General features: G+C 41.4%; 1 protein-coding gene across 1 annotated transcript; it reads left to right on the top strand.

Moving 5' to 3' along the window:
• Positions 1–2,684: 2,684 nt before the first annotated feature.
• On the top strand, positions 2,685–25,947 carry SCMH1 (Scm polycomb group protein homolog 1). The gene is made up of 11 exons (XM_015816597.1): positions 2,685–2,919; positions 3,994–4,082; positions 5,704–5,947; positions 12,923–13,155; positions 14,238–14,364; positions 15,062–15,262; positions 15,663–15,845; positions 21,199–21,330; positions 24,194–24,397; positions 25,049–25,191; positions 25,806–25,947. The coding sequence occupies exons 1-11, from the start codon at positions 2,721–2,723 to the stop codon at positions 25,929–25,931; spliced, it is 1,881 nt and encodes a 626-aa protein (XP_015672083.1). The 5' UTR covers positions 2,685–2,720; the 3' UTR covers positions 25,932–25,947.
• Positions 25,948–26,213: the final 266 nt, after the last annotated feature.

Genomic DNA, 26,213 nt, shown 5'->3' with positions numbered 1-26,213 from the left:
AACATGAAAATATTGCCAAAATGTCAGGTTTCTGTGTTCCCTTCTCCTCCTCCTTGAATTCATAATACCCTGTATCCTGACACCAGTGTTATAAACATATTCTTGAGAATGATGAGCCAATGGATAGGGAAATCGTGTTATAATGAAACAAAAACTGAGTAAAATGTCAGTATATTGAAGTAGACATTAGAGAAGGGAACTTGATTCATGGCTGCCATTTGCATTGCAACGTCTCAAACTTCATAACATGTAATTCAACCCTATCTTGAATTCTTTGTTTGGATGATGAAGCTGTCTGTGGCAGAAACTCCTTTACTTCTGATATTTACAAGCAGCTTTGGGAGGCTTGTTAGCTAAGAGTGGGATGGAATGTTAAAAATAAGTAAGCAACAATCTTTTTAACTACATGCAGTAATACTGGGATTCCAAAGGCATGAAGAATAAAGGAAGAAGAAGAATATAAAAGATTCCACGTTCCTTGCTGGAATATATGTACTGCTGTGTGTCCCTAAGAAAATGACCCTTGAGCATGCTATAAGGGCAGTACATAAACAAAAACTTAAATTAGGTTTAAGCTTTGGCTTAGTTGAACGTTCTCTTCCTGGGCTGATCCTTTTATGCCTAGGTAATTTAGCATTTATCAGACCTCCATCCAGGCCAAGAATTTTTGAAAAAGAGTTGATTTTTTTTTCTGCAAGGATGCAAAAAGGGTCCTCAGTAACCAGCTCAGCTCCAAATTGTTTATTGAAGACAGAGAGGCTTTTTCAGACTTGCCTTCAAACCTTTCATCACAGCCAACCTTTGTTCTCCATCTTCTCTTCAGGTCATTTTGCCTGGGATAAATACTTGAAAGAGACATGTTCCATCCCAGCTCCTGCCCATTGCTTCAAGCAGGTAATGGAGCATTCCATGTTCTAAAAGAGTTGGGATGAAGGGGTCTGCTTCTAGTCGGCTCATATACAAGTATGGAATAGACTCCTCTGCCTTCTGTTGGTGGGAGAAGAACAAACAAAGCAGGTACCCGGTTGTAAATTCTATAATAGAACAGAACTGAAAAAAAAGGTGCACTATGAGTTCTAGAGTTGATGAAAATAGCTCAGGAACCTTAGTTCGCAGGTATTGCTGATTTAACATGGGCTGTGTGTACCTAAGGGTATAGGTAATCCTTGACTTACGACCAGAATTTCCATTGCTAACCAAAGGATGAGTCACACTCTATTTTACAATCTGTTTTGCCACGATTGTTAAATGAATCACTGCAGTTGTTAAGTGAATCATACAACCGTTAAATAAATCAAGCTGCCACCCTTGACTTTGGGAAGGTTGCAAATGGCATTCATGTGACTCCAGGACACTGTAACCATCATACACACATGCTGGTTGCTACACGCCTGAATTTTGACCACGTGACGACGGGGATGCTGCCATGGCTGTAAGCGTCAGCACCAGTTATAAGTCACTTTTTCAGGGCTGTTGTAATTTCAAACGGTCACTAAACAAATGGTTGTAAGTCAATGACTATCTGTACTTCCAGATAAGACATGTCCTGTGTTTTTCTTACAAAATAATTCCAGGAAAGGGAAATTCATTCAGTGTTGCTTCTCACTTGTGACCTTTCCCTCTCCTCTTTTTCCACACTGCTTTCATTTCTTTTTAGCACTGAAATCTGTTAGAGGGAAAGAGACAGAAAAAAAACTGACAATGTGAGGAACTAGTTTGGAAGGACCTAGATCAGGAGTCTGCAACCTTGACAACATTAAGACTTGTGGACTTCAGCTCCCAGAATGGGAGGAATTCTGGGAGCTGAAGTCCACAAGTCTTAAAGTTGTCAAGGTTGCAGACCCCGACCTAGACCATTGAAAATGCATTCATAATACATTATGATTGTTTTAGACTTAATGTAAGTAATTGTTTTAGATTAAATGTAAATTAAACAGGATTATTGTCATCATATCTGAGCTCAGATGTGACCTACTGGGTATTGTCTTTGACTAGAATTTTAAAATAAAAGCCACTTTTGCATAGAGGGAATGCACTGTAGTGACGAAAGTGAATAATTGCCAAAAAAAATCAATGTATATTTCTTAGCATGCCCGTTGATTTAATATCACTTGCAAAGTGAAAGTACAAGAAGCAAAGATTTTGGAGTATTGCAGAAAGTATCAGATGTAATCTGCATGTAAAGGTACTGGGTATAATTCCTAGCATATTCAGTTCAGTGGGATCAGGTATCAAAGTAGACAATATCGTAGGAATTGGGTAAATGATCTAACTTACATAAGGGAGCTTTCTATGACCTCAAGAGTGTTTAATGAAGAAGGTAAGCGTGAAAGGGGTTTAGTAGTAATAAAGAGGGATAGTTTGGTTAGAATATGAAATTCTGCCTGTTTTACCTCAAAAGATATTGATGAACAAAAGGAAGGGGAAAAGTTTAGATTTTAATGTCTTCAGTTGAAGAGAATTAATCTTCTGTTGATGGTTGGATTTTCCTCTCTTCCCCCTGTTTCTTATTCCTGTTGATTTCTCTTTGCATACTGACTGTGAATCACAGCCGAAAAAGTTTTATTGGTGTTCAGATGCCAGGAACAATGTAGGGAATGAGAAGGGAGGAAGAGGAGTTTGGGGAGAGTATAAAATGGGCTGCCTAAAGGAGGAAGTGTGACCAATAGCCTTGTTCTTCTCAGTCTTATACCCCGCCTAGCAATGAATTCAAGATCGGCATGAAGTTAGAAGCCCAAGATCCCAGAAACACCACGTCAACTTGTATCGCCACTGTGGTGGGGCTGACAGGTGCCCGTCTCCGATTACGCCTTGATGGCAGCGACAACAAGAATGACTTCTGGCGTCTGGTAGATTCTGCAGAAATCCAGCCCATTGGCAACTGTGAAAAAAATGGCGGGATGCTCCAGCCTCCTTTAGGTGAGTTGAAACCTTCTTTGGCCCCTACTTTCTTCAATACCAGTAATGGTATCCCTGGCATATGATTTTTTTTTTTACAAATATGGTGTCTGCTAATCCAGGAGGCCCTCTTTTTTTACTAATTGCCTTTTGTTTCTGGTGAGTGTTAGTAGAGGAAGTCCCATTGACACTATCTTTTTTATATAAATGACTCACCATTTTCAGAAAAGCTCCTGGCCTCTTCTGCTAATGCTGAAGAGAACAAAATCCCTCAGGACTCCCATAAACTGCAAGCACCTGGTGCCTCTTGCCATATCTAACAGAAGATTCCTGAGAATGAAATCTACAGGAGTCGTGCTTTGTCTTCCTGAAAAGCATATTCTGTTATCGATTCCTAAATTTGCTGAGGTTAATTTTGTTTTCCCCTATGCTGTCTGTGCTGGATTCCAAGGAATTACTCGCCAAGTTGTAAGCAAGTCAATTCATACTAGCTGAGGACTGCTTAGCCATCTCGAGAATTTCCTTTTGTTTGCTGTACTGCAAAATATCGTAATCTGGTCATTTTTCCTTATCACAAGTAACTAGGATAGCAGCTAGTCTGAAAGTCGGTTTAAACTAAATTTAAATATTTTGAAGGCTTTTGATAGAGTGTAGTTCAAGAGATGCATGACTGAGTGTTCCTTGAACATTTGATGACTAACTGATCTGGAAGGGTTTTTTCATAGAATTCTTAACTGTTTATCTAAGTAGACTGATGTTATTGGAATCAGTAGTAAAATAAGTTAAAATTGAAGGATAATCGTTCTGTTTTATTGAACTACATCGGCACCACTTCCTTTGGCTTCCTTTGTTTATTGCCATGACAATGAGGAACTTTCCATATTGTACTAAAGTTTTCTTATCAGGATTATTCCATTCTATTTTTCATGTCTGTAAATTCTGCACTTCCTTTACAACTTCATAGATTAATGCATTGTGGAAATATTTGCTGGGAGTATTAGTGAATTCTGTGTTGGTGCCTTCATAATGGAAGGGTGACTGCTAGGATGTCCTCAATTACAGCTACTATTTTAACAGCCTCCGTCTCCACTTCAGGTTTTCGTCTGAATGCTTCCTCTTGGCCTATGTTTCTTCTGAAGACTCTGAATGGAGCAGAAATGGCTCCCATTCGAATTTTCCATAAGGTACTGTAGTATGCAGCCTTTCTGATACTCTGAAACCACATGGTTCCATTTCTTTTGATAAATAAATCTGGCTACTTCTGCTTGATACACCTCTTGTTGAAAAAACAATATTTGTTTAATATATTTATACAGTTGCCCATCTGCCAAGGCACACAGAAAACAGAACGGATAAGAACCGAACACAATCACAATCCATTACATTAAAAAATACAAAGTCAAGGCCCTTAAAAAAATCTCACTAGCACTTAGCAGATTAGGCTGCACCCACATGACAGCTCAAAATCCCCCTGGTCCAGTGCTTCCAGAAGACTGACTGGTTGTCCATATTTCAGGGAGGGGGGGCTGTTTCCCAGGACAAGTACCATGATAGAGAAGACATATTTCATTGGGGGCCCAGAGCTTGTCCATTGTGAAGTCTGATGGGACGGGCAGAAACTATCAGGGAGAAGCAGTTCCTCGAGTAACCTGGCCCCACATTACTTGCTTTATGTACAATCAGCATCTTGAATTGTATTTGGACATGTGCTGGAATTTCTGGATGAGATTCTGTGAGTAATATCTGTAGGCTGAAGAGATAAATCTTGGGGAAACTGAGTCTCTATAGGCAATAAAACGGAATCAATTAAGTCAGGATTCCTTCTGTGTGAACGTGTTTGTGTTAAGATTAAAGTCTAACAAGAGGGAAAGCTGAATATAGAAAAATCCATTTAAAGATTAAGGTGGGTGCAAGAGATATACTTGAACAGAATAGCTACCAAACAATTGAGATCCAAAGATGGGGGGGTGGGGGTGAGGGTGGGAGCCAAGATTTTAGACTGTTATGCTTATATAGATGACTGGTAGAAACCGCTTTTTATCTTTTTTTTGGGTTGCTTTAACTGCAAGAAAGGAAATTTATATAATCAAGTTGGGTCCTAGATTTCTTTTGAGTGTGCCAGGTTTTAGTAAGAATTATTGCAGGTGTCTGAAAGCAACCTTGACACTTGGGAGAAACGTAATTCAACCTGACAACAGGAAAAGGGAAAGAATGTTAGAAGAGGGAGGGTTGGCTGGCTATTTCAAGAAGTCTGGACTTGCAGTGTCTCTGTTTAGTCATTATGTTCAAACCTGGTTTTAAAAATCAGGATGTATCTTTAACCCCCTTACTTTAATGCTGTCCAGGTCCAACAGATACTGCCCACAGAGCAGAATGCTTTTCCTCTTCTTATACTGTCATATTTTTGTTCTCCACAGTGCTTTTCAAATGGGGCACTTGATACTTTCAGCACACTTCTGTTCTTCCACCATTAACTGATTCAGGATAACTTCGTTTGAACTATAAAAAATACCCTTTGGGTGAACTGCAGATAGGAACTTCCCAAATATAGCCCTCCCGTGCCTCCTGCTTTCTTGAAATTAAGTCAGTTAAAAAAAAGTGAATCAGATGTACAACCCAATCAATTTTTTTAAAAAAACCAGTATCACAATGCATCTGAAATTGAGCAATGAAGCATTGGAGTCATTCCGATGCAGAGTCTTGACCTTTTATGATATCTTGTGCAAGAGCATTTTGAGAAACGTGACCAAATAAGTCTGGACCTACGGTTGACTTTAGGATGTTTACTGGGTCTTTCTCCCCTAGGAGCCACCGTCTCCATCCCAGAATTTCTTTAAGATGGGAATGAAACTTGAGGCTGTAGACAGGAAGAACCCGCATTTCATCTGCCCAGCCACCATTGGTGAGGTACGGGGTTCTGAAGTCCTTATCACTTTTGATGGCTGGAGGGGAGCCTTTGATTACTGGTGCCGCTATGATTCTCGTGACATCTTTCCTGTTGGCTGGTGCTCATTGACTGGTGACAATTTACAGCCCCCTGGAACAAAAGGTAAGTGCACCATCACAGTGTCTACCACCATTCATCCATCTATATCTCATATCTCTATAAGATTGATCAGAAAAATAAGAGAGGGAGGCATTGAAAATGGCCTGGGCGGACAAAAATCAGAGGGTTGTAGGAAAAGGAGGGTAGCCAATGACATCTCTTCCTTTCAGGTGTAAACCTAACCAAGGAAGAGAAAGCAACAGAGATGGTGGCTCCTCCAACCTAACAATTGTTTAATACCAGATCATTGAGTAAAACCTCTCTATTACCCATAACTTAGCCTTGGATGAAAGTTCCAACCTGCCATGTGTCTCAGAGTCCTGACTGATGTATAAGTGTGTTTCTCTGTCAGCTTTGTATGCCAGGGTGTTTTGTAATATAGTCAGCTAGGATTGGGGAACAGGGAGGGCAAGGGAGAATGGCTCCAGTTTTGTAGAAATTCTCACTGATCAGAGAGTTTACCAGCATTCTGCTGTATTTTTACTTTTTGTATTATCTTTTCGTTTTTGATTTTGCCTTAAAGGTTTGCGAGAATAGAAAGGCAGGGTATAAATCCAATAAATTAACAGCCATGGAGAAAATGATGATGGTGGAAGAATAGCACAAGAATGAATATATATCTCCAATAAAGCATTAATGATTTGGATTAAATCAGCTTTTCTCTACCTTTAGAAGACAACAATTTTTATTTTTATTTTATTTTTCCATGTATTTATTGCATTGGTTACAAATCTTAATAGCAGCATACTTCATCAGTGTCTGAATTAAGCATTATTAAGAAAATTTTAGAGTTGTAATGTTCAGCCTATTTTAGTAAACACTCCTGGTTTTAATGATTGCTATAAATCCATGTTTTGTAAAAAAAAAAAAAAAAAAATGGTGACAGAGGGACTAGTAATACCTTCAATGCTTTTGACAGCAGAACATCTTCAGGTTGTCCAGGGAACCCTGGCATTCCATAGAACATAGTTTATTACACTCTAAATTGCTTGTTAAACTAAGCTAATCTTGGTGAAGAACATGTTTGTTTGCTCATTGAAAAGTCCCTATTATTGCAGGCCAGTTTACTGTCTTCTCTTGCCCAGCGTTAGATGATTTGTAACTTCCCAGGGAACTATTTAGGATTTGGAAAGCTGGCTTACAGGCCTTTAGACTCTAGAAGGTTGCTTAGAACAGCGGTTCTCAACCTGTGTCGCGACCCTTTTGGGGGTCGAACAACGCTTTCACAGGGGTCGCCTAAGACCATCGGAAAACACATGTTTCCGATGGTCTTAGGAACCGAGACGCCGACGCCGCCCTCCTCCTCCGCCGGCTCTTCCGCCTCCAGGACGCCCTTCTCCGACAGCGCCTGCTCCTGCCACTGCAGCGCCATTGCGCGCGCCCCCGACACCGCCCTGGGCTGGCTCAGCTGCGTGGGCGGCTGAGCCGAGCCAGGTCTGGGCCGCTGCTGGCGCTGCCACTGGGTTGCTCCGCCGCTGCCACCGCTGCTGGCTGAGCTGAGCTGCAGCGCCGAGCCAGTCTCCACGCCTCCTGGTTGCCCGCCCGCGCTCCGCGCTGCGCGGGAGCCTCCCCCGCGCCGCCCGGCCCGCCTCCCTCACCATCGGAGGCCGCCTCGGCCTTCCGGCACCTGGCGCAGCCATGGGGCTGCTGGGCAGGAGCGACTCCTTCCCGGGCTCTGGGCCGTGGAAGCGGCCAGGGGGCGGGGAAGAGGGTGAGGCGGCGGCAATGGAAAAGGGCTCCCGCGACCCCGCCGCTGCGATGGCGCTCAGGAGGCTGGAGGGGCGGGCAGGTCCCGGGGGGCGGCTGGGAGAGGGCAAGAGGTGCCGGGATGAAGATGGGGGGCTCCAGATTGGCGGGTGTGAGAGGGCGGCCGGCAGCTCCGGGGACCCGGATGTGCCACTGCGCAGCTTCCGAGGACCCGGATGTGCCACTGCTTGGCTCTCCACCAGAGCCTCCCCCCCTCCCCGGGCAATTGTGCGGAGCTGCTTGTGTGTCCTTGGCAGTGCCTCCCCCCTTCAATATCCTTCCTTCTCCATCTCCTTCCTTTCCCCTTCAATCTTCCTTCCTTCCTTTCATCTCCAACTCCATCCCTTCCCCTTCAATCTCTCTCTCCTTCCTTCCTTCCTTCCCCCTTCAATCTTCTTCCTTCTCCATCTCCTTCCTTTCCCCTTCAATCTTCCTTCCTTCCTTCCATCTCCATCCTTTCCTCTTCAATCTCTCTCTCTCCTTCCTTCCTTCCTTCCTTCTTTTCCCCTTCAATCTCCTTCCTTCTCCATCTCCTTCCTTTCCCCTTCAATCTTCCTTCCTTCCTTCCATCTCCGTCTCCATCCCTTCCCCTTCAATCTCTTTCTCCTTCCTTCCTTCCTTTCCCCTTCAGTCTCCTTCCTTCTCCATCTCCTTCNCCCAACATTTTTGAGCAAGGAAGAGTAAGCTTCTCCAGCGAGCATTGCTATATTGTTTTTGTGATTAATCACTATGCTTTAATTATGTTCAATTCGTAACAATGAAAATACACCCTGCATATCAGATATTTACATTACGATTCATAACAGTAGCAAAATTACAGTTATGAAGTAGCAACGAAAATAATTTTATGGTTGGAGGTCACCACAACATGAGGAACTGTATTAAAGCATTAGGAAGGTTGAGAACCACTGGCTTAGAGTGAAAATAGCAATAGCATTTAGGCTTAATATACTGCCCCATAGTGTTTTATGGCAGTCTCTAGGCAGTTTACAGTATGGAAGCATTGTTTGCATATTGCCCCCAGCAATCTGGGTCCTCTTTTTACTGACCTCTGAAGGATGGAAGGCTGAGTCAACCTTGAACCCCATCAGGATCAAACTCCAGGCTGGGCAGAGTTTGCCTGCAATACTTCACTTTAACCGCTGCGCCACACTACATTTTGGTCGTGTGAAAGAATCCACTGAAGAACTGCCTATCCTCTTCTGTATCCTTTCCTCTTTTGGCCTTGGTCTCCATTGGTACTCACCTCATTAGATGCTTTGAAGTCAAGGCCCTGCTCCAGTTAGCAACAGTAACAACAACTTCCATGTGTTAGTGCTTCCTATCATTTCTGTTCAGATTGACTGTTGCTGGATCCCCATATAGTAATAATGCATTGCAACGCTCATCTGAGTGCTGGCAACTCTACCGCAAACATTGAAGCAACCGTAACAGTGCAGTCACACATCCTCCTTGATTTCTTGAATGTACACCAAGTTTAGAAGCAGGTGCAGAATAATTCTTCTGGATTTTCTGGAATTATTGGATAGGACAAAGTGCAATAATAAAGGGCCCAAAGCATTCTTTTCTCAAGATTGGAAACATATTTTTCCCACACCCACAAAAAAGTATAAAGGATTGTAACGGATGATGCATTACCTTATCACAATTTGCTCGTGTGCTATGCTGCTTTTATCAGTGCTGATAATCTTCCACTTCTGTTCAGATCACCGTAAGATTTAGCAGAGACCCTGCCTGTATGACTTAGAGTTGCCCACTGAACAAAATGGCAAGTTTTGATAGTGTTTTAGAAAGCAAAACTTTGGAAACTTTTGGAGTTTGGTGCCTTGTAAATTCAGATAAATAAATAAATATGTCCACTAGTTCTGTTTATATGGTAAAAAACAGTCTTGTAATGCTTCAAATTCATTCTTTGTATTAATTTATAAATCAGTTCCATCCATTCCCAGCCATGCAAGAGACGATCTATATTGGATTGTAGCTTAGTGGTGGAACATGTGCTTTATATGCTAAAGATCTCAAGTTCAACCTCAATTCAACAGTAGAAGTCTAAATGGGCAGTGATATCATACAATGGTATCCTCTATTTCTATGATTTTTCTCTTAATACGATGTCCGCCTAATTAGTTTACACAATCCCTGTTGGGCATGCTAGCTGAGAATAATGGGAGATGTATCCCAACTCTGTGGGAGACCTGAAGTCAATTATTCCAGGGATATCTGTAGTCTGTAAATTTTCCTTCTTTGGTTACTACTGTTCAAGCACACCAAGCTTTGAAAATAGTTGGAAAATGAGTATATGCTGATTTTTTTTAGGACTAGAGTTTGGCTGGTTGGCAGCAAAAACTCTGGAGCATTTTAGCTTCTTTAGCACTAGAGGGAGCAGATTATCTGTTTGATAATCTTGAGTTTACAGAAGCTGCCAGCTTCACGTACTGTATGTAATAAGCTACTCTCCATTTAAACGAAAGCTCAAATTTCTAGTATTCTTGCCTAAATGTCAATGATCCTATACACGTTTTAGTCACCATCAGCATAATTATGAATCAGCATCTCAGGGGGCTGATGGAGAAATTCAGAAAATCCCAACGTTGATTGCTAAATGAAGAAGGACAAAAGTATTAACCTATAGTTTGGTTTTTGCTTCTTCTCTCTATCAGTTACCTATCAACATTTTAAAAGTATTTGATAATTAGCCCAACATGTTGATAACAATTTTTACGGACATATATCAATACCTCAGGAACACTCAATTACCTTTAAAAAAATTTGGATTAAGAATCATCCTTCTATCTTCATCTGCATTTGATTTTCAGAGATGTTTTTTTTCAGGGAGTGAGAAACTGGCAGGCCAGATCCTCAGTTCCTATTTTTTAGAGTGAGCTACTAGCAACTGATCTTCCCTCAGCTGTTGATCCCTTCATATGCCTCTTCACCTCTTGGCTGGCAAGGCATGCCATGTAGTTCTTTTCAAATGGATAGAACCCTTCTATTAATATTTTTGATGTCTTGATTTTGGGGGTTACACAACGATTGGGTGCTGCTTGTTGCCCTGTTGTGAGTCTTCTATCACAGAGAGCAAAATAAATGGTTAATGATAAATGAGGATGCCTTTATCAGCAGGGCTGCTCAACAGACTAACCTTTGTTGTGGAGCATCGATAAATTCTGCAGAAATGATGGGGAAATATAGGTGGTCCTCGATTTACAACAGTTCATTTGGTGACCATTTGAAGTTACAATGGCACTGTAAAAAGTGGCTTATGACCATTTTACACATTTACAATCGCTGCAGCATTCCCGTGGTCACATGATCAAAATTCAGACGCTTCGTAACTGGCTCATATTTATGACAGTCGTGGCAGGCATCCCAGACTCATGGAATCCCCTTTTTTATGACCTTCTGACAAGCAAAGTCAATGGGGAAGCCAGATTCACTTAACAACCGTGTTACTAACTTAACAACTGCAGTGATTAACAACTGTGGCAAGAAAGATCATAAAAGGGGGCAAAACTCACTTAACAATTGTCTTACTTAGCAACAGAAATGTTGGGTTCGATTATGGTCATAGGTTGAGGACTACCCGTAGTTAAAAAGAAACGTTAAAGGTTACTGGCAAACATCAACACGTATTGAATTTTTAACTGCAACATGCGCCGCTCTGGATCAAGCGGTACAGTTTGGATTCACAGTGACCTCCGCTAAAGTTAGTCAACACTAATGAACCTGAATTATCTGGCATTCTTAGCAGCTGGGAGACAGGATCATAAGAGTTAATTGTCTTTGGACAGACTGTGAGCTAGAGGCAATTTTCTGCATTATCAAGAGATCTGGAATGTGAAGAGTAGAGTTTCAACCCTGGCACCATTCCAGCTGGCAGAGACACAGGAAGGTCTTGCCAAGCAAGGGAGACTTTTAAAAGGATGCACTCTTTTCATTGCTGTGCCAAGGGCAATGGAAGTTACAGCACTGGAGCACAACTATAGGCATCCATCCCAGTTTTCTTTGTTCTGGTTGATGCAGTCACCCGTTCAAACAACTTTATTATGCTCAGCAAGCATATAAAAGTTAATTGTTTTTAAATGGCACCTGACATTCTTCCTGTACCTGTCAACCATTTTTTCCAAATATTTGTGAACAGATTAAGGGTTTAGTCAGCTTTGATATTTCAGGCTGGAAGGGAGAATAGCTTCAGGCAGAAATTGGTAAAAATGATGTCTCTGTCAAAAGACGTGTACCTCTGTTCCTCCTTGTCATTTGGTTGAAATACCAGAAGATAAACCCCAACATAACTATAGATTTGTCTGTCCAGACTTCACCATTTCTCGGGAGTTGTATTTCTAGTAATCCCAGTTCTCTGCCTGTTTTGAGAGTTGAACAGAAATCTTGGTACCTTACTGTATTGTGTAGTAGCAGAATATGTAATATGGGAACTAGAGTCATTCTGTAGCCTTTGTTTTTGAGTATTATCGCTTCAGGAACATGCTTGCATCTGAGTATGAATGGGAAATGTATGAACAGTTAGCTCTTGTGCATAAGTATCTTGACCTAGATGACTCTGTGCTCCACCCACTGGCATCTTCTGAAATGAAGTCCTTTCCATTTCACACATTTTCTTTGTGTGGCTTGTTTTAAAAGCTATCCAGACTGCTGTTTAGCAAAGCTTTCAATGATTAAAAAAAACAACAGAAAAGTGAAAATAGAATATATAAAACAAGTTAAATGGCAGCATGTTAAAAAAAATATGTGCTTGCCCACTGTCATTACTTTAGATGGTATGAATGATGACAATCGGTTTGGATAATTGGTTTTATTGTACCCTGCCCAGAGTCACCTTGTATGAGATGGACAACCATATAAATTTGATGAATAAAAATAAAATTGTTTAAATCCCCAGCAGTGCTGGCTTGGGGGAATTCTGGGAGTTGAAGTCCACACTCTTAAAGTTGCCCAGGCTGAGAAACACTGGTTTTGTGGATTTCATACACTCATAGTAGATATGCACCCTTCTGCTGGCTGAAACTATTGTATATTATTCAGAGACTTAGCCCCCTAGAGATGGCTTTAATGAAGTCCACCAGTCTTAAAGGTGCCAAAGTTGGACACCCCTAGTTTAAACCTTAATACAAGCACACCAGCAGAATGATTGCATGCCTTAGGTCTTCCAGACAGACTTTTGAATGAAGCTTTGGTGGTCCTTGATCATCTCCTCTCCTTCCTCTTTTATGCCAGTAGTCATTCCAAAGACCCCATTCCCTGCCCCTGATGTGATTTCTGAAAAAAGCACCATACACAACAGCACAAAGAGTATCCTGGAACATCTGCCTGGACAAAGAGGACGCAAACCTGGTCGTAAAAGAGGCCGGACACCCAAGGTGCTGACCAGCCATCCCAACCCCAACCTTTCCAAGGCAGTGGAGCCTTTAAAATTCCCCAAAAAGAGGGGGCCAAAGCCTGGTGGAAAGGTAGGTGATCAGTGTGTCGGGCTGAACTATCAAGCATAGTCCTCCTTCCTTGATATGGTCACTGCAGCAAGATTATTGTATGCCCAAAGATGGAAGAAGAATGTTTGCTTGCCGATTACCCCAACTTTATTTTGTATAAATAACTCAAGGTGGCAAACATATCTAATATTCCTTCCTCCTTCTAATTTTCCTACAACAATCCTGGGAGGCGGGTTGGACTGAGAGAGAGTGATTGGTTCAAAGTCACCCAGCTGACTTTCATTCCTACTCAAGGACTTGAACTCACAGTCTCCTGGTGATTGGTCCAAAGTGACCCAGCCGGCTTTCATGCCTGAGGCAAGACTAGAACTCACGGTCTCCTGGTTTCTAGGCCAGCATCTTAACCACTACTAGGCCAAACTGGCAGTTCATTAATTAATTAAAACCCTTTGACTAGATATAATATACTTTTCATATATTCCTGCTTACTACCTTAAAATCACAAGGACGACTCTCCAGGACTGAAACTTTTGAAAGAGCTTTAATTCTAAATGTGAACAGGCTGTGGACTGATCAGGATTCTTTGTAGGCTACTTTCAAGCTCCGTAGAGCAGGGGTCTCCACTCCCCAGGCCACGGCGCACTACCGGGCTATGGCCTATTTGCAATTGGACCGTGGGCCTGCTTACAAGTGCGCATGTGCACAAGTGCGCTGGCCCACTGCTTGCGCGAGTCAAACTACACGCCTGCTCACATGGCCCGATTCCCTTCTTTCCCCCCCCCCCCAGCCAGGCCGCTAACCCACAAAGGTTGGGGACCACTGCTGTAGTGGAAAAGCAGGAAGCAAAGACAGCCAACTGCTTAAAATCTTTGTCACCGCTATAAATCGCAATTTTTATGCCACTCCCCTTGGTGGTTGCTGTTGACTCAAGATATTTTTATCGCTCATTAGGCTTCATACACTTTTGTCAGAGACACCATTTCCTCTTTATGTTCCTGACAGCCTGTCCTTGATGCAGTAATATCAGTTCTTAACAACTTCTTCCTTGTACCCAGTAGACTTTGTTCTTCCACTGAAAGCCATTAAACTTTTTTGATTTTCAGAGAAAGCCGCGAACGTTACTAAACCCAGCACCCACTTCCCCTACAACTAGCACTCCTGAGCCTGACACAAGTACGGTACCACAAGATGCAGCTACTATTCCCAGTTCTGCTATGCAGGCCCCTACAGGTAAGGAACTGCTTCCTATTACTTCTGAAAGTTCTTCTGAGAGAAAAAAAAACCTGGCTCTTCCTGCAGGCATTCTGCTGGGATGATTAGTGAACTCATGGCAATCTTAATGTATTTTGAGTTTTGTCTTCCCCTGGTGTGGCTGTTCTATTATCTTGATTTTATAGTTTATTATAGTACCTTGACATTTTCAAATTCATACTCTTGGTAAGCCACCTGGAGTCATTTAGCACCTGGATGGAATTAGAAATCAAATAAATGAACAAATCTATAAATGAATGACAAACCTAATGAGGGAGATTTTTAGAAGGTAGCAACTCCATATGATAGAGGAAAAAATAGGGCAAAAGAATGATTGTCCAAGGTGATTCTTTTGTTCGTGTAACTGGCATCAGACTAAAAATATTGAAGTGCTTTGTGGTTGACCTGTTTAACTGTACAATTTCTCCAGGAATTATGAGGCAGTGTTTCAAGATGAATTCATAAGCATATGAAGAACAGTGTATCTTTGTTGCAATCTCACAGACTAAACATTTTTTTTAAAAAAGGCCATTTTGTGTTTACAAATGTTCATGCATTAGGAATTAACCAATAGAGGATAAATGTTATTACAGTCTTCTGTTTTTTCAAATTAAGTATTGAAGGCTTCTTATGTGTTTGCTTGTCCTTTCTCCCCTTTGTCCCCCCCCCCAACTAGTTTGCATCTACTTGAATAAAAACTGTAGCCCTGGCCCTCATCTGGACAAAAAGAAAATCCAGCAATTGCCTGACCATTTTGGTCCAGCTCGAGCGTCCGTAGTCCTGCAGCAAGCAGTCCAAGCTTGCATTGACTGTGCTTACCACCAGAAAACTGTCTTCTCATTTCTTAAGCAAGGCCATGGAGGAGAGATTATTTCAGGTAACACTCATCTGTCCTACTTTTGGGGAAAATATCTCCCAGGAAACATGCCTGCTAGCCACAATCTAGCCATGAGGTTCTAATAGTGACAATGCAGCATCATGCGCTTTTTAGAAATCTTTGGAGCAGGGCTGGGCAACTGTGGCCCCTTTATGACCTGTGGATTTCAACTCCCAGAATTCTGGCTGTGTCAGGAATTTTGGGAGTTGAAGTCCATGGGTAGTAAAGGGGCCAAAGTTGCCCACCCCTGCATTGGAGTAATGTTCTAGTCATTAAATCTGGAAAGCATTTTATTAGATTGAATGACAAGTGGACAGCGGGGGGGGGGGGGGAGGTTGAGCTTTGTTGGTCATCTCTGTAACATTTTTATATATTTGGCTTTGTTGGTTTCCTCTTTCAGCTGTGTTTGATCATGAGCAGCACACTCTAAACTTACCAGCAGTGAATAGCATTACTTACGTCCTCCGTTTCCTTGAGAAACTGTGCCACAACCTGCGAAGTGACAACCTCTTTGGGAACCAGCCCTTCACTCAGCACCACATGCATCATTCCAGAGAATATGACCATGACAAATACCTGCCAGGTAAGAATTGGCTCGGAGAGTTTTCATGCTAATCTCTGCAGGTGGAGTAAAGTTTCGCCAAACAGATTCATTAATCATTTTGAACCTATTCCTACCCCCTGCCTATTCTTGTGTGCCTTTTTTAAACTTGGAGCAAAGTTTATACAGGTAGTTCTCAACTTATGACCCATTTCAGTCGTAATTCATAACAGTCATAAAAACAGATCCACCCACATGACAGACCTGATTTTATCACCTTTTTTGCATCAGTCGTTAAGCAAATGCCATGTCTCAAAGTGACTGCTGGAGTCTTAAAGCAAACATTGTAGTCATAAAGCGAACCCACTGTTCGCTTTGGGGCATTTTTTTCCTGAAAACCAGTAGTAAATACTAGTTTTCAACAAAAATGTTATAAAACGTGGTGATTTGGCCATGGACTGCTGCAATGCAACCTGGCTGCTGAGCACCTGACATGCGATCACATAATTATAAGGGGAGGAGTGCCTGTCCAAGCTTCAGAACCAGGTCATAAATACCTTTGGGGTAGTCCATCATAACTTTGAATGTTCACTAAGTGACCAGTTGTAAGTCCAGGACTATCTGTATGCATTTTATTTTACCTGATATAGAGCTGAACATGTTGATAGGGCCTTTCCTTCTAATAATATTATTTAAGTGCCTCAGAGTCTATGTTTTAAATACATTATCTGAGACAAAAAATACAATGACAGACTTACTATTGTTCATGGGTTGTTGGTGGGGGTAACTATGATATATGACTTGAAAGCTAAAAAGCAAAGTGTAACAGTAAAATCTTAATTGAATAGACCAATTGGGGGAAGAGGGTACCGATTACTCCAAATGTCTGTTGAAATGGACATTTATATCATTCATTGCAATTATTTCATTTGTGTCATTTGCAACATTAGCATAAATGTCAGTGCCTTGCCCAGACTACTTCAGATGTCATAAATTTGTCAGTTATTTCAGGAGAATCTCTGGACGGAAATTGGTTGCATCCAAAGTCCATTAAGTTGGGATTCCATTAAGTTGAAGTTTCACTTTATTTATCTTATTTTTGAACAGCTTTCAGAAAAATAATGCTTTCCCTTGAATTCCCTTTGAAATGCCAAAGATCTGGTATGTGGGTTTTTGAAAGAACCCTGAATTCATCCAGTACCTTTGATAGACCCTGTGGAAGCTGCTTTAAAGACTGACCCTTTTTATTTCTTTTTTACGACTGCATTTTTTTTCCTTTTCTCTTTATGATGGGATGGCAGAAGGAAAAGTAAGATGGATGATGTGTAATGATATTATATATAACTAGCAAAGGCAATGAAGCAAGAAATAATAACTATATACAGGTCTTTTGTCTTGGTCCTCTGACAGCTTTGTGCAGCTTAGCTGTTTTTTCATTCTAAGAATGATGTCCACAGAGCCTTCAGCAGTATTTTAATTGGGCTAATTTGTCTGGCCTACTCCAGCTATGCATTTCTATTTAATACAGGCAGTCCTCGACTTACTACAGTTCATTTAGTGACCGTTCAAAGTTACAACGGCACTGGAAAAAGTGACAACCCCATGGTCATGTGATCAAAATTCAGACGCTTGGCAACTGATTTATATTTATGACAGTTGCTGTGTCCTGGGGGTCATGCGATCACCGTTTGTGACCTTTTGACCAGCAAAGTCAATGGGGAAGCCAGATTCACTTAACAATCGTGTTACTACTGTGTTTCTTCCAAAAGAGGCACCAGGTCTTATTTTCGGGGGATGCGTTACTCACCTCTGGCACCGACAGCCCCGCCCAGCAGGCCTACTCCTTCTGGGGCCGAAGGATCAGCTTCATCCTGCAGCTGCATTCCATCCTGTATTTTGCAGTTAGGCCTTTCTGAAAGGCCACTGCAGCTGAGTACCTAGGTCAGGGGTAGGCAACCTCGGCTCTTTTATGACTCATGGACTCATGGACTCATGGACTTCAACTCCCAGAATTCCTGAGCCAGCGATGCTGGCTCAGGAATTCTGGGAGTTGAAGTCCATGAGTCATAAAAGAGCCGAGGTTGCCTACCCCTGACCTAGGTCCTCGGCTGCAGAGGCCTTCAGGAAAGGCCTGTGACTGAGAAATGCAGGGCTGGCTGCAGAAGAGGCCTCAGAAGAAGTGGGCCGGCAAGGAGAGGCCTGGCTGCAAGGTGGTGGGTGTGAGGCACATGGGGCAGATCCACATCTCCATCCCCAACTTGATTTTTAAGTGTGTGCCTCACCCCAAAACTAGGGCTTATTTTTGGGGTAGGGCTTATATTAGGCCTACCCCCCCAAAAAAAATCAGGCTAGGGCTTATTTTCAGGGTAAGCCTTACTTTCGGGAAAACGCGGTAACTTAACAACTGCAGCGATTCTTTAATCTTAACAACTGTGTCAAGAAAAGTCATCAGATGGGGCAACTGTCTAGCAACAGAAATGTTGGGCTCAATTGTGATTGTAACTCAAGGACTACCTGTAGTCTGTATTGGGCTAGGAAGTGAATAATTTAGATTATTTCCCAGGTTTGTAGTAGTTTTTGAACTACACAATACCATTCAGAGAGAGAATTGGCTTTCACTGCAAAAACAAACTTATAGAGATCATTTTACTACCCTATTTGAGTACCCCTAATATCTTCAAATTCCTGGTGTTTTAGTAGGTATTGGTGGATCCAGACATTACCATATTTAGAGTGAACCCACTGACATCAGTGAAAGTTTAATTAGCCAAAGCTAAGCATTGCCCTTTATACTTTGGCTTTTAGCTTTTAATCTAAGCATCACTGTTCCGTTATTTAATTAAGCATGATGGAGTGAAAATGCTTTAAGAAATCTGAATTTAAGATAGATAAATATAGGCATAGAATAATGTATGTAATAAAACCATTCATGTCAGCTCAAAAACTAGGTAGAATTATGTTCAGAGCTTATTCCCCTCTTACCAATTCCGTTTAGAAAAAACTCTTCTGATTTCACAAAATGAAATAGAAGTATTGTAGTCAGTTCAGGTGAAGTCCAGCACAAAGATCAGCAATAAATCACAGTTGTTCAAAGTGTATATATTTCTCCAACTTGTTAAAGCTCTATAGAAGATCTGAATGCATATGGATATAGGTAAATATAGTCCAGGTTGATAGTCAAGTTTTAGCAGTAATTGCCAGAATGTTGGAGATTACACTTTATACACTGTCATATTAGACTAGAGAACAGCATCCAAAGATTACAACATTTCCATATCAGCCCTCAAGTCATATTTTTATTTATACTAAAATAACTTGTAATTCAGAGTTAAACAAGTCCTGGGCTTCTTGCGGGTAAACATTTTGGATTCCTTAGAATTTTGAAGCAGTTTAAGAAACCTATCCCTTAAAAATTCCAACACCTCTCCAAATTAAGCCAGCTTTTCCTGGTTTTAGATTCTGCTTCTTAAAAAAACCCACACGCACCAAAATGGGGGGGAGGGATAAAATTTTGCCCTAATCACAATAGTGTTGTCACACCATCATTGATCACTCCTTCTAGCTTCATAAAGAGCACTAAGAAAAAGTACATTCCATAAACTGAACAGTATTTGTCCATTATTCACATCTGGTCCTCTCCTGTTTTTAATCTAAGGAAGCTGCCTATTATGGATAATATCTGTCAGTTACTGTACAGATGTAATGTCTGGTTGATACTCAAAATCACCTCCAGCAAAGCCAGACTTAGAGAAATTATACTCAAAATTTTATAGAAAATAAAATGAATTCAATTGTATTATCACTGTGAAGATTCTGACAGTATTCTGGGAGGCCTTGAAAACCTGGCTGTTTTCCTGGGGTTTTGAGTGGGGTGGATGTGGTCTCCTTGTTGGATTACAGTGTGCTATCTAGATAGTTTTCATAAATAGATATAGATAGATAGATGATAGATAGATAGACAGACAGACAGACAGACAGATGATGGATATGATATGATATATATTTATGTCTCTCTTTATCTATCTATGTATCTATCTATCTGAAATAAATAAGCAACAGATGACAACATGGCCTTCAGACATAACCTGCTAACCCTGTCCACGTTACAGATAAGCATATTACCCAAGAAACACAACTACTGAGTTAATTTACTTTGCAATGTTTATTGATCACCAGAATCATAGTGAGTTTGAGCTGTGAATTCCCAGTCGGGACTTGACATAATACTTGAGGATTATGTTACTAGAATGACTTGGAGATATCACCTTTGACCAGTTAAGTTATCCAATCATCAGATACCCAGGCACTATATGTAGGTTGTATAATATTATTGAGTTGTTTCTTTTTATCATATTGTTATTGATCCATCTTGCACAGACTGAAATGTACATGTTTCTGAATCATTTCTGATTAGAACAGCCAATGATTCCAGTGAAAATAAAATAACATTAGAACTGTTTTTATTACAAAATATGAAAAAGATGGGGATTGTGTTTTTTGTACATCTGAAATTCACAGAAGATGCTAAATGAACTTAGAGAACCACTGGTAAATTTTAAATCTAATTTATCAATTTCCTGGGGTGATGGTCCCATATGTTTTAAAATCAGCCAGTGCCAGTCTTAAGAAATTTGAGTTAGAAAAGTAGGCATTGATATTCAACAAGGAAATGTTGAATATCTTGTAGCTGTTATTTTGTGTTTTAATATTGACCTTTACATGATTTTCACAAATAGCTGTCTTGGCATTTAACTTCATATTCTGAAGCTTACCCATTTCAGCCAAACAAAGAGCTCTGAAATTTCCCTGTGATGAGCAAATACTTTTTAAGAATCATTTGAAAAGCACCACTGCAAACAATCAAGGAATAATGACATGCAGAAAGCTTAAAATCAGCAATTGCACAAAACAACTAAGGAGATCAAATTAACTATAAAGAGGCATTTTGTCATTGCTCAACTCTGTTAAGAGCCTGCAATAGATTCCCCATTTCATGCATAAGAATTAAGATGTATTGGAAATGATACACCAATTTTTCACTTAGGAGAACAAAAAGACGTTAAAAAAAATAAAAACTCTCTTCTGATGAAGCCGTTATTGGCCCTGGAAATGCCACTGTCCCTTTCATAAAATTCTTCAGTTATTGCATAGAACAGAAGACATGATGAGATAATTGGTAACACCCAGAGATTTCAAAATCATCCTTCAGTTCAGCAATACAGCTGCTTCTGCTGGTGGACTTATAGATCATGGGGGAGACTATATAAGAGAAGAAAAAGAATTATGGCAGTCAATGACCAGTCCATAGAGTATGGCAATTCTGCTGCTATGAGGCAGAACATTTGTTTCCCAAAGAAGGTGCTGATCTTAAGCAGGGCTTGTTCTCTCTTCCTAGACAGGAGCATTTCGTTACACGGCTCTCTGCAGGGACCAGCCCGGGGTACAAAGAGGTATTCCCAAGATTTCCCTCCATATAGCGCTCCTCTGTCCCCCAAGTTACCAAAGAATGACCATCACCCTTTGGAAGGTGAGCACAGCCTCTTTTCCCAGCCTTTCTGATATTATTTCTTTAACAAGCAGCATAGGTTGAAACTCATGTCTGTGTTCTGCTTCTGGCTCAGCTGTGCACTGTAGACATTGCCATCTTGACCATGCCTTCTGCTCCTCTGTGTCAAGCAGAAGTGCTAACTTCTTTGGCGGGCTTCTTAATCTACATGCTTCCCATTACCTGTGCATAACTATGAGAACAAAAGCCATCTATAAATTTATATTACTGGAATTAAGGGTTTTTTCTACACTTTCGGGCAATAGCACTTAGACTTATATACCACTTCACAGTGCTTTACAGCCCTCTCTAAGCAGTTTACAGAGTCAACAATCTGGGTCCTCATTTTACCAGCCTCAGAAAGTCTGAGTCAAGCCAGTCAGAATCGAACTGCTGGCAGTTGGCAGAATTAGCCTGCAATACTACCTCCTAACCACTGCACCACCATGGCTCTTCTAGCAATCACAATATCCTGAAATAAAATATCAGCCTCTCCTATTCCCATACAAGACATTATTCGGCTGTGTTCAGGCGGACAAAATATGCTTTGATTCCTGCATGTGAGCAGTTCTACCATTTCTGTGAAGATGGGATGAATGGTCTTCTCTAGCACAATCTTATTTCTCAGTGCAAGCAAGTACAAGAAGGACCTGCTTGCAAGAGGCATCATGGGCTGAAGATTAATGTTCTGTTCCCATCTGATGTTTATGCCTACAGGTTTGAAAGGCAAAATTAGTGACTTTTTGTCACTATTTCTTATCCATGATAACTGTATGAAACGTCTGTTTCTTATAACCTTTGGATACCAGTTGTTGAGGACAATAACAATGTCTTCACATTCTAGTGAGCTTCCCAGATAGCATCTAAGGACATATGGTACTTGGGAATAGGATTCATGGCTAGATGGAACAGGATTCTGAACTAGTTGAACTCTTACCGTAATTAATGTTGTTTCTTTCTTTATTAAGACAAGTAAGTGAGCTATCAACATTTTTAACATCTTACTTCTTTGAAAGTCCCTCAGCTTCTGTCACACAAGTAATCTTTGCCACTCATGGCCCATAGTCTCTTAATAAAAAGGTTTCCTCTCATTTATGGACGTATGTTGCCATATGACTATGGGCACATAAGCATTTAGAACTATTTCAGGAGGGAAAATAGTACTTTCTTATGCTTGCAGTAATTTGCCTTGCTTTCAGTAGGAAAGTGCGAGGAAAGCAGGACCACACTTGGAATACTGCATCCAGTTTTGGTCACCAAAAAGATAATTCTCCAGTGATTCAGACAGCAAGATGAAAAAAGTTGTTGAGGAAAGAATGCAGAGAAGAGCAATAAAGATCATTAGGGGACTGGAGACTAAAACATACGAAGAAAGTTGCAGGAATTGGGTATGTCTAGTCTAATGAAAAGGAGGAATAGGGCTGACCTGCTAGCAGTCTTCCAATATTTGAGGGGCTGCCACAAAGAAGAGGGGGGTTAACCTATTTTCCAAAGTACCAGAAAGCAGGACAAGAAGCAAGGGATGGAAACTAATCAAGGAGAGAAGCAACCTAGAACTAAGGAGAAACTTCCTGACAGTGAGAACAATTAGTCAATGGAATGGCTTGGCTGTAGAAGTTGTGGGTACTCCAACATTGGAGGTTTTTAAGAAGAGATTGGACAGCCATTTATCTGAAATGGTATAGGATCTCCTCCTTGATTAGAAGACCTCCAAAGTCCCTTCTAACTCTTGCATTCTGTACAACAAAGGGAAAGTTTGTATGGACTGTAGCTTCTTTACTTTGTTTAAAGGCTTATGGTGAGTAGTTCAAGTAAGATGAGATTTTTTTTAAAAAAAAAAAGTGACTTGAACTTATCTCATTAGCTGAACTGTGAACACATCCTGGTTCCATTGGGTGACCAATGTGTGACACCCCTTTGGGGATATTTTAAAGATAATGCCATATCTCAGCAGATCCAAGTCTCATACACAGAAGGTGTGAGGGTTTGATGGCATACACGATCGAGAAGCATTACTGGCACAAGTTTTTCTGTACACCCTTCATGTAGCATTGAACGAACAGCAGCACATAAGAAATTCAGAGGTTTTGGAGAGTTTTTTCCTTAACGTCAATTTACTTTTCTGCCAGAATGAAATGAGGAATGGGTGCCAGACAACACTTCATGTTTATTCTGTCCAAGAACTGGCACCTAAGTACAAAAAAGCAGCAGAATTTAGATGAAGGAATGTCTAGATAGGTTCCTATTTCAATAGTAAAAGAAAAAGCAGGACCAAGGTTACAGGATTCTTGGTGCTTTATTTTAATGCAGTCCTGCCATAACATGCCTAGGGAATGCTAAAATATGGTCTCTTTTAGTAAGAAAAGACTTAGCCTTTCCACTGCATTGGCTGGTCAGAAGTGCTCCAGAATGAACATATCTACTGTTTTCCACGCAGAAGTACTTCTAGGACAGGGGTCCCCAACCCCTGGGTCATGGACCAGTACCCGGTCATAGCATGCCAGCAACCGGTCCACACAAACAAGCAAAGCCCCATCCACGGGATGCAGGCAGCACACAAAACCATGCACCCTCCGGTTCGCAGAAAAATCTCTCCACAGAACCGGTCCCTGGTGCCCAAAAGGTTGGGGACCTCTGTTCTAGGACATGAAGAGAATGAATGAACTTAGTTATGTAGGGAAAAATTATCTCGAAGAACCTGATACAAAATGGTGAAAATAATTCCTCCTCCCCAACTTTCTAGCTGAGTAAATTTGTTCCACGTTGTTGACTCAAGATGTTTGTGTACACTGCAACAGTGTCACTGTTGCTTGCACCTCTCTCACCAGTTGCTTATGTCTTTCAGGTGAAACCTTTGTCTTGAATGACAGTCTCCCTGCTCCTCTGGAGCCTCGCTTGGACCCGATCGACTCAGCCTTGAATGCCGTTAGCGTGTCTAGCCCCATCCGGAACTCAAGGGACTTCCGACTGCAGGGATACCGACACCTTCATCAGCCGTCCAGCCTCACTCAGTGCAGCGCTACTGCTGGGCATAGACTGGGTGCTGGGGGTAAGGGTCCTCAAAACTCTTCTTCTGTGAGGCAGTCTAGCTTTACCTTTGTCCTACTAATAGCAAGGCAGGGACTTGATGAATCCTGGGCATGAAGTGGCACTCCTTCTACCCATCTAAAAGCATTTGGTGCAAATACAGGAAGTCCTCCACTTACAACAATTCATTTAGTGACTGTTCAAACCTACAGTGGCACTGAAAAAAGTGGCTTATGACTGTTTTTCACACTGTAGCATCCCCGTGGTCACATGACCATAATTTGGATGCTTGGCAGCTGAGCCAGATTTATGACAGTTGCAATGTCCTAGGATCATGTGACCACCTTTTGCAACCTTCTGACAAGCAAAGTCAATGGGGAAACCAGATTTATTTAACGACCGGGTTACTAACTTATCAACTGCAGTTATTCACTTAACAACTGTAGCAAGAAAGATGGTAAAATGGGGCAAAGCTTGCTTAACAAATGTCTCACTTAGCACCAGACATTTTGGGCTCAATTGTGGTCATAAGTAGAGGACTACTTGTAATTCATTAAACTTGACAGTGGTTGTTCTTTTTAAAGAGTGTCACAGAAACCGCTATTTCAATAGCATGGATCCCTGAGCTTTTGCAGCACCAGTATTTATTTGCATTTTTTCATTATGCCCCCAGGCTCTGACAGATACCTGAGTTCTCGAGACACTTCACGGTCGGGCACCCGGGATCCCTCGGCCTGGACAGTAGAAGATGTCATGCAGTTTGTAAGAGACGCTGACCCCCAGCTGGGACCCCATGCAGATCTCTTCCGGAAACACGTAAATATGCCTTCAGGGTTATCAGACTTGGCCTGGGTAGTATTTTCCTCCTGATGGAAGTGCTGTCACCTAACAGATGGTTCCTGCTGATAAGGCAGTTTTTAACATATTATTAATAATTCTGTGGAGGTTTTTTCCATCTGAGAAGATCAATATCTCTCAGTGACACAGGAGGCAAAATTTTGGTGCCTTCCAACAGTAAACAAGATTATTTGGGCAATATAGGATGAATATATCTGACCATCAATGATAGCATAAGAATTGAAGTAGAGAGACGGAGTAGTACAGTGCAGAGATGTAAATAGCTGCTTTACTCAATGAGTGTTATATAAAGGCTGAATTCCAGTTTTAAAGACTTTCTCCAAGTAGCTAAGAAAAAAGCCAAACCCTAAGCCTCTAATTTCCATGTAAAGCTTATGTAAATGAAGGGCTTTTGTTAAGTGTCACTCATAATGTCAAGGCATGTCAAAAAAATTCTTTTTTCTATGCAACTGATGTTGCAAAATTAGGCACCTCTGTCATGTATTATCTCATAGATCAGCAGTCACCCTAATCCAGCCTCTTTTTACTTCTGACATAGCACAAACATGGCTCTTTCTGCTCTATGCCTACAGGAGATTGATGGCAAGGCCTTACTCTTGTTGCGTAATGACATGATGATGAAGTACATGGGCTTGAAACTGGGGCCGGCGCTGAAACTCACCTACCACATTGATAAGTTGAAACAGGGCAAGTTCTGAAAAAGACTCCTCTTGGCACAATCACGGCCCTCTCAGCTCTCCGCGAAGGCACGTAACACGTGTCTCCCTTCTGCAGCCACTGCGTCACAGAATTACTAGGACATCTTTCTTAACCAGCGAAAGAAAGGTGACTTCCTGCAGGAGGAAGGTCCTAGGCATCCGGAACCATTGTATGAAGCTTCAGACGGATTCTCACAAAGGGAGAAGTTTCCTCAGCTCTCCGCTGGTGGCATCTGGGACCATACCTGACCGAGGCGATGATGCCTCCTGTGTGTGGAGCTG

Source organism: Protobothrops mucrosquamatus, unplaced genomic scaffold (assembly GCF_001527695.2).
Source record: "Protobothrops mucrosquamatus isolate PMUCROS unplaced genomic scaffold, P.Mucros_1.0 scaffold468, whole genome shotgun sequence".
NCBI lineage: Eukaryota > Metazoa > Chordata > Lepidosauria > Squamata > Viperidae > Protobothrops > Protobothrops mucrosquamatus.
This window is presented reverse-complemented; position numbering and strand designations above follow the sequence as displayed.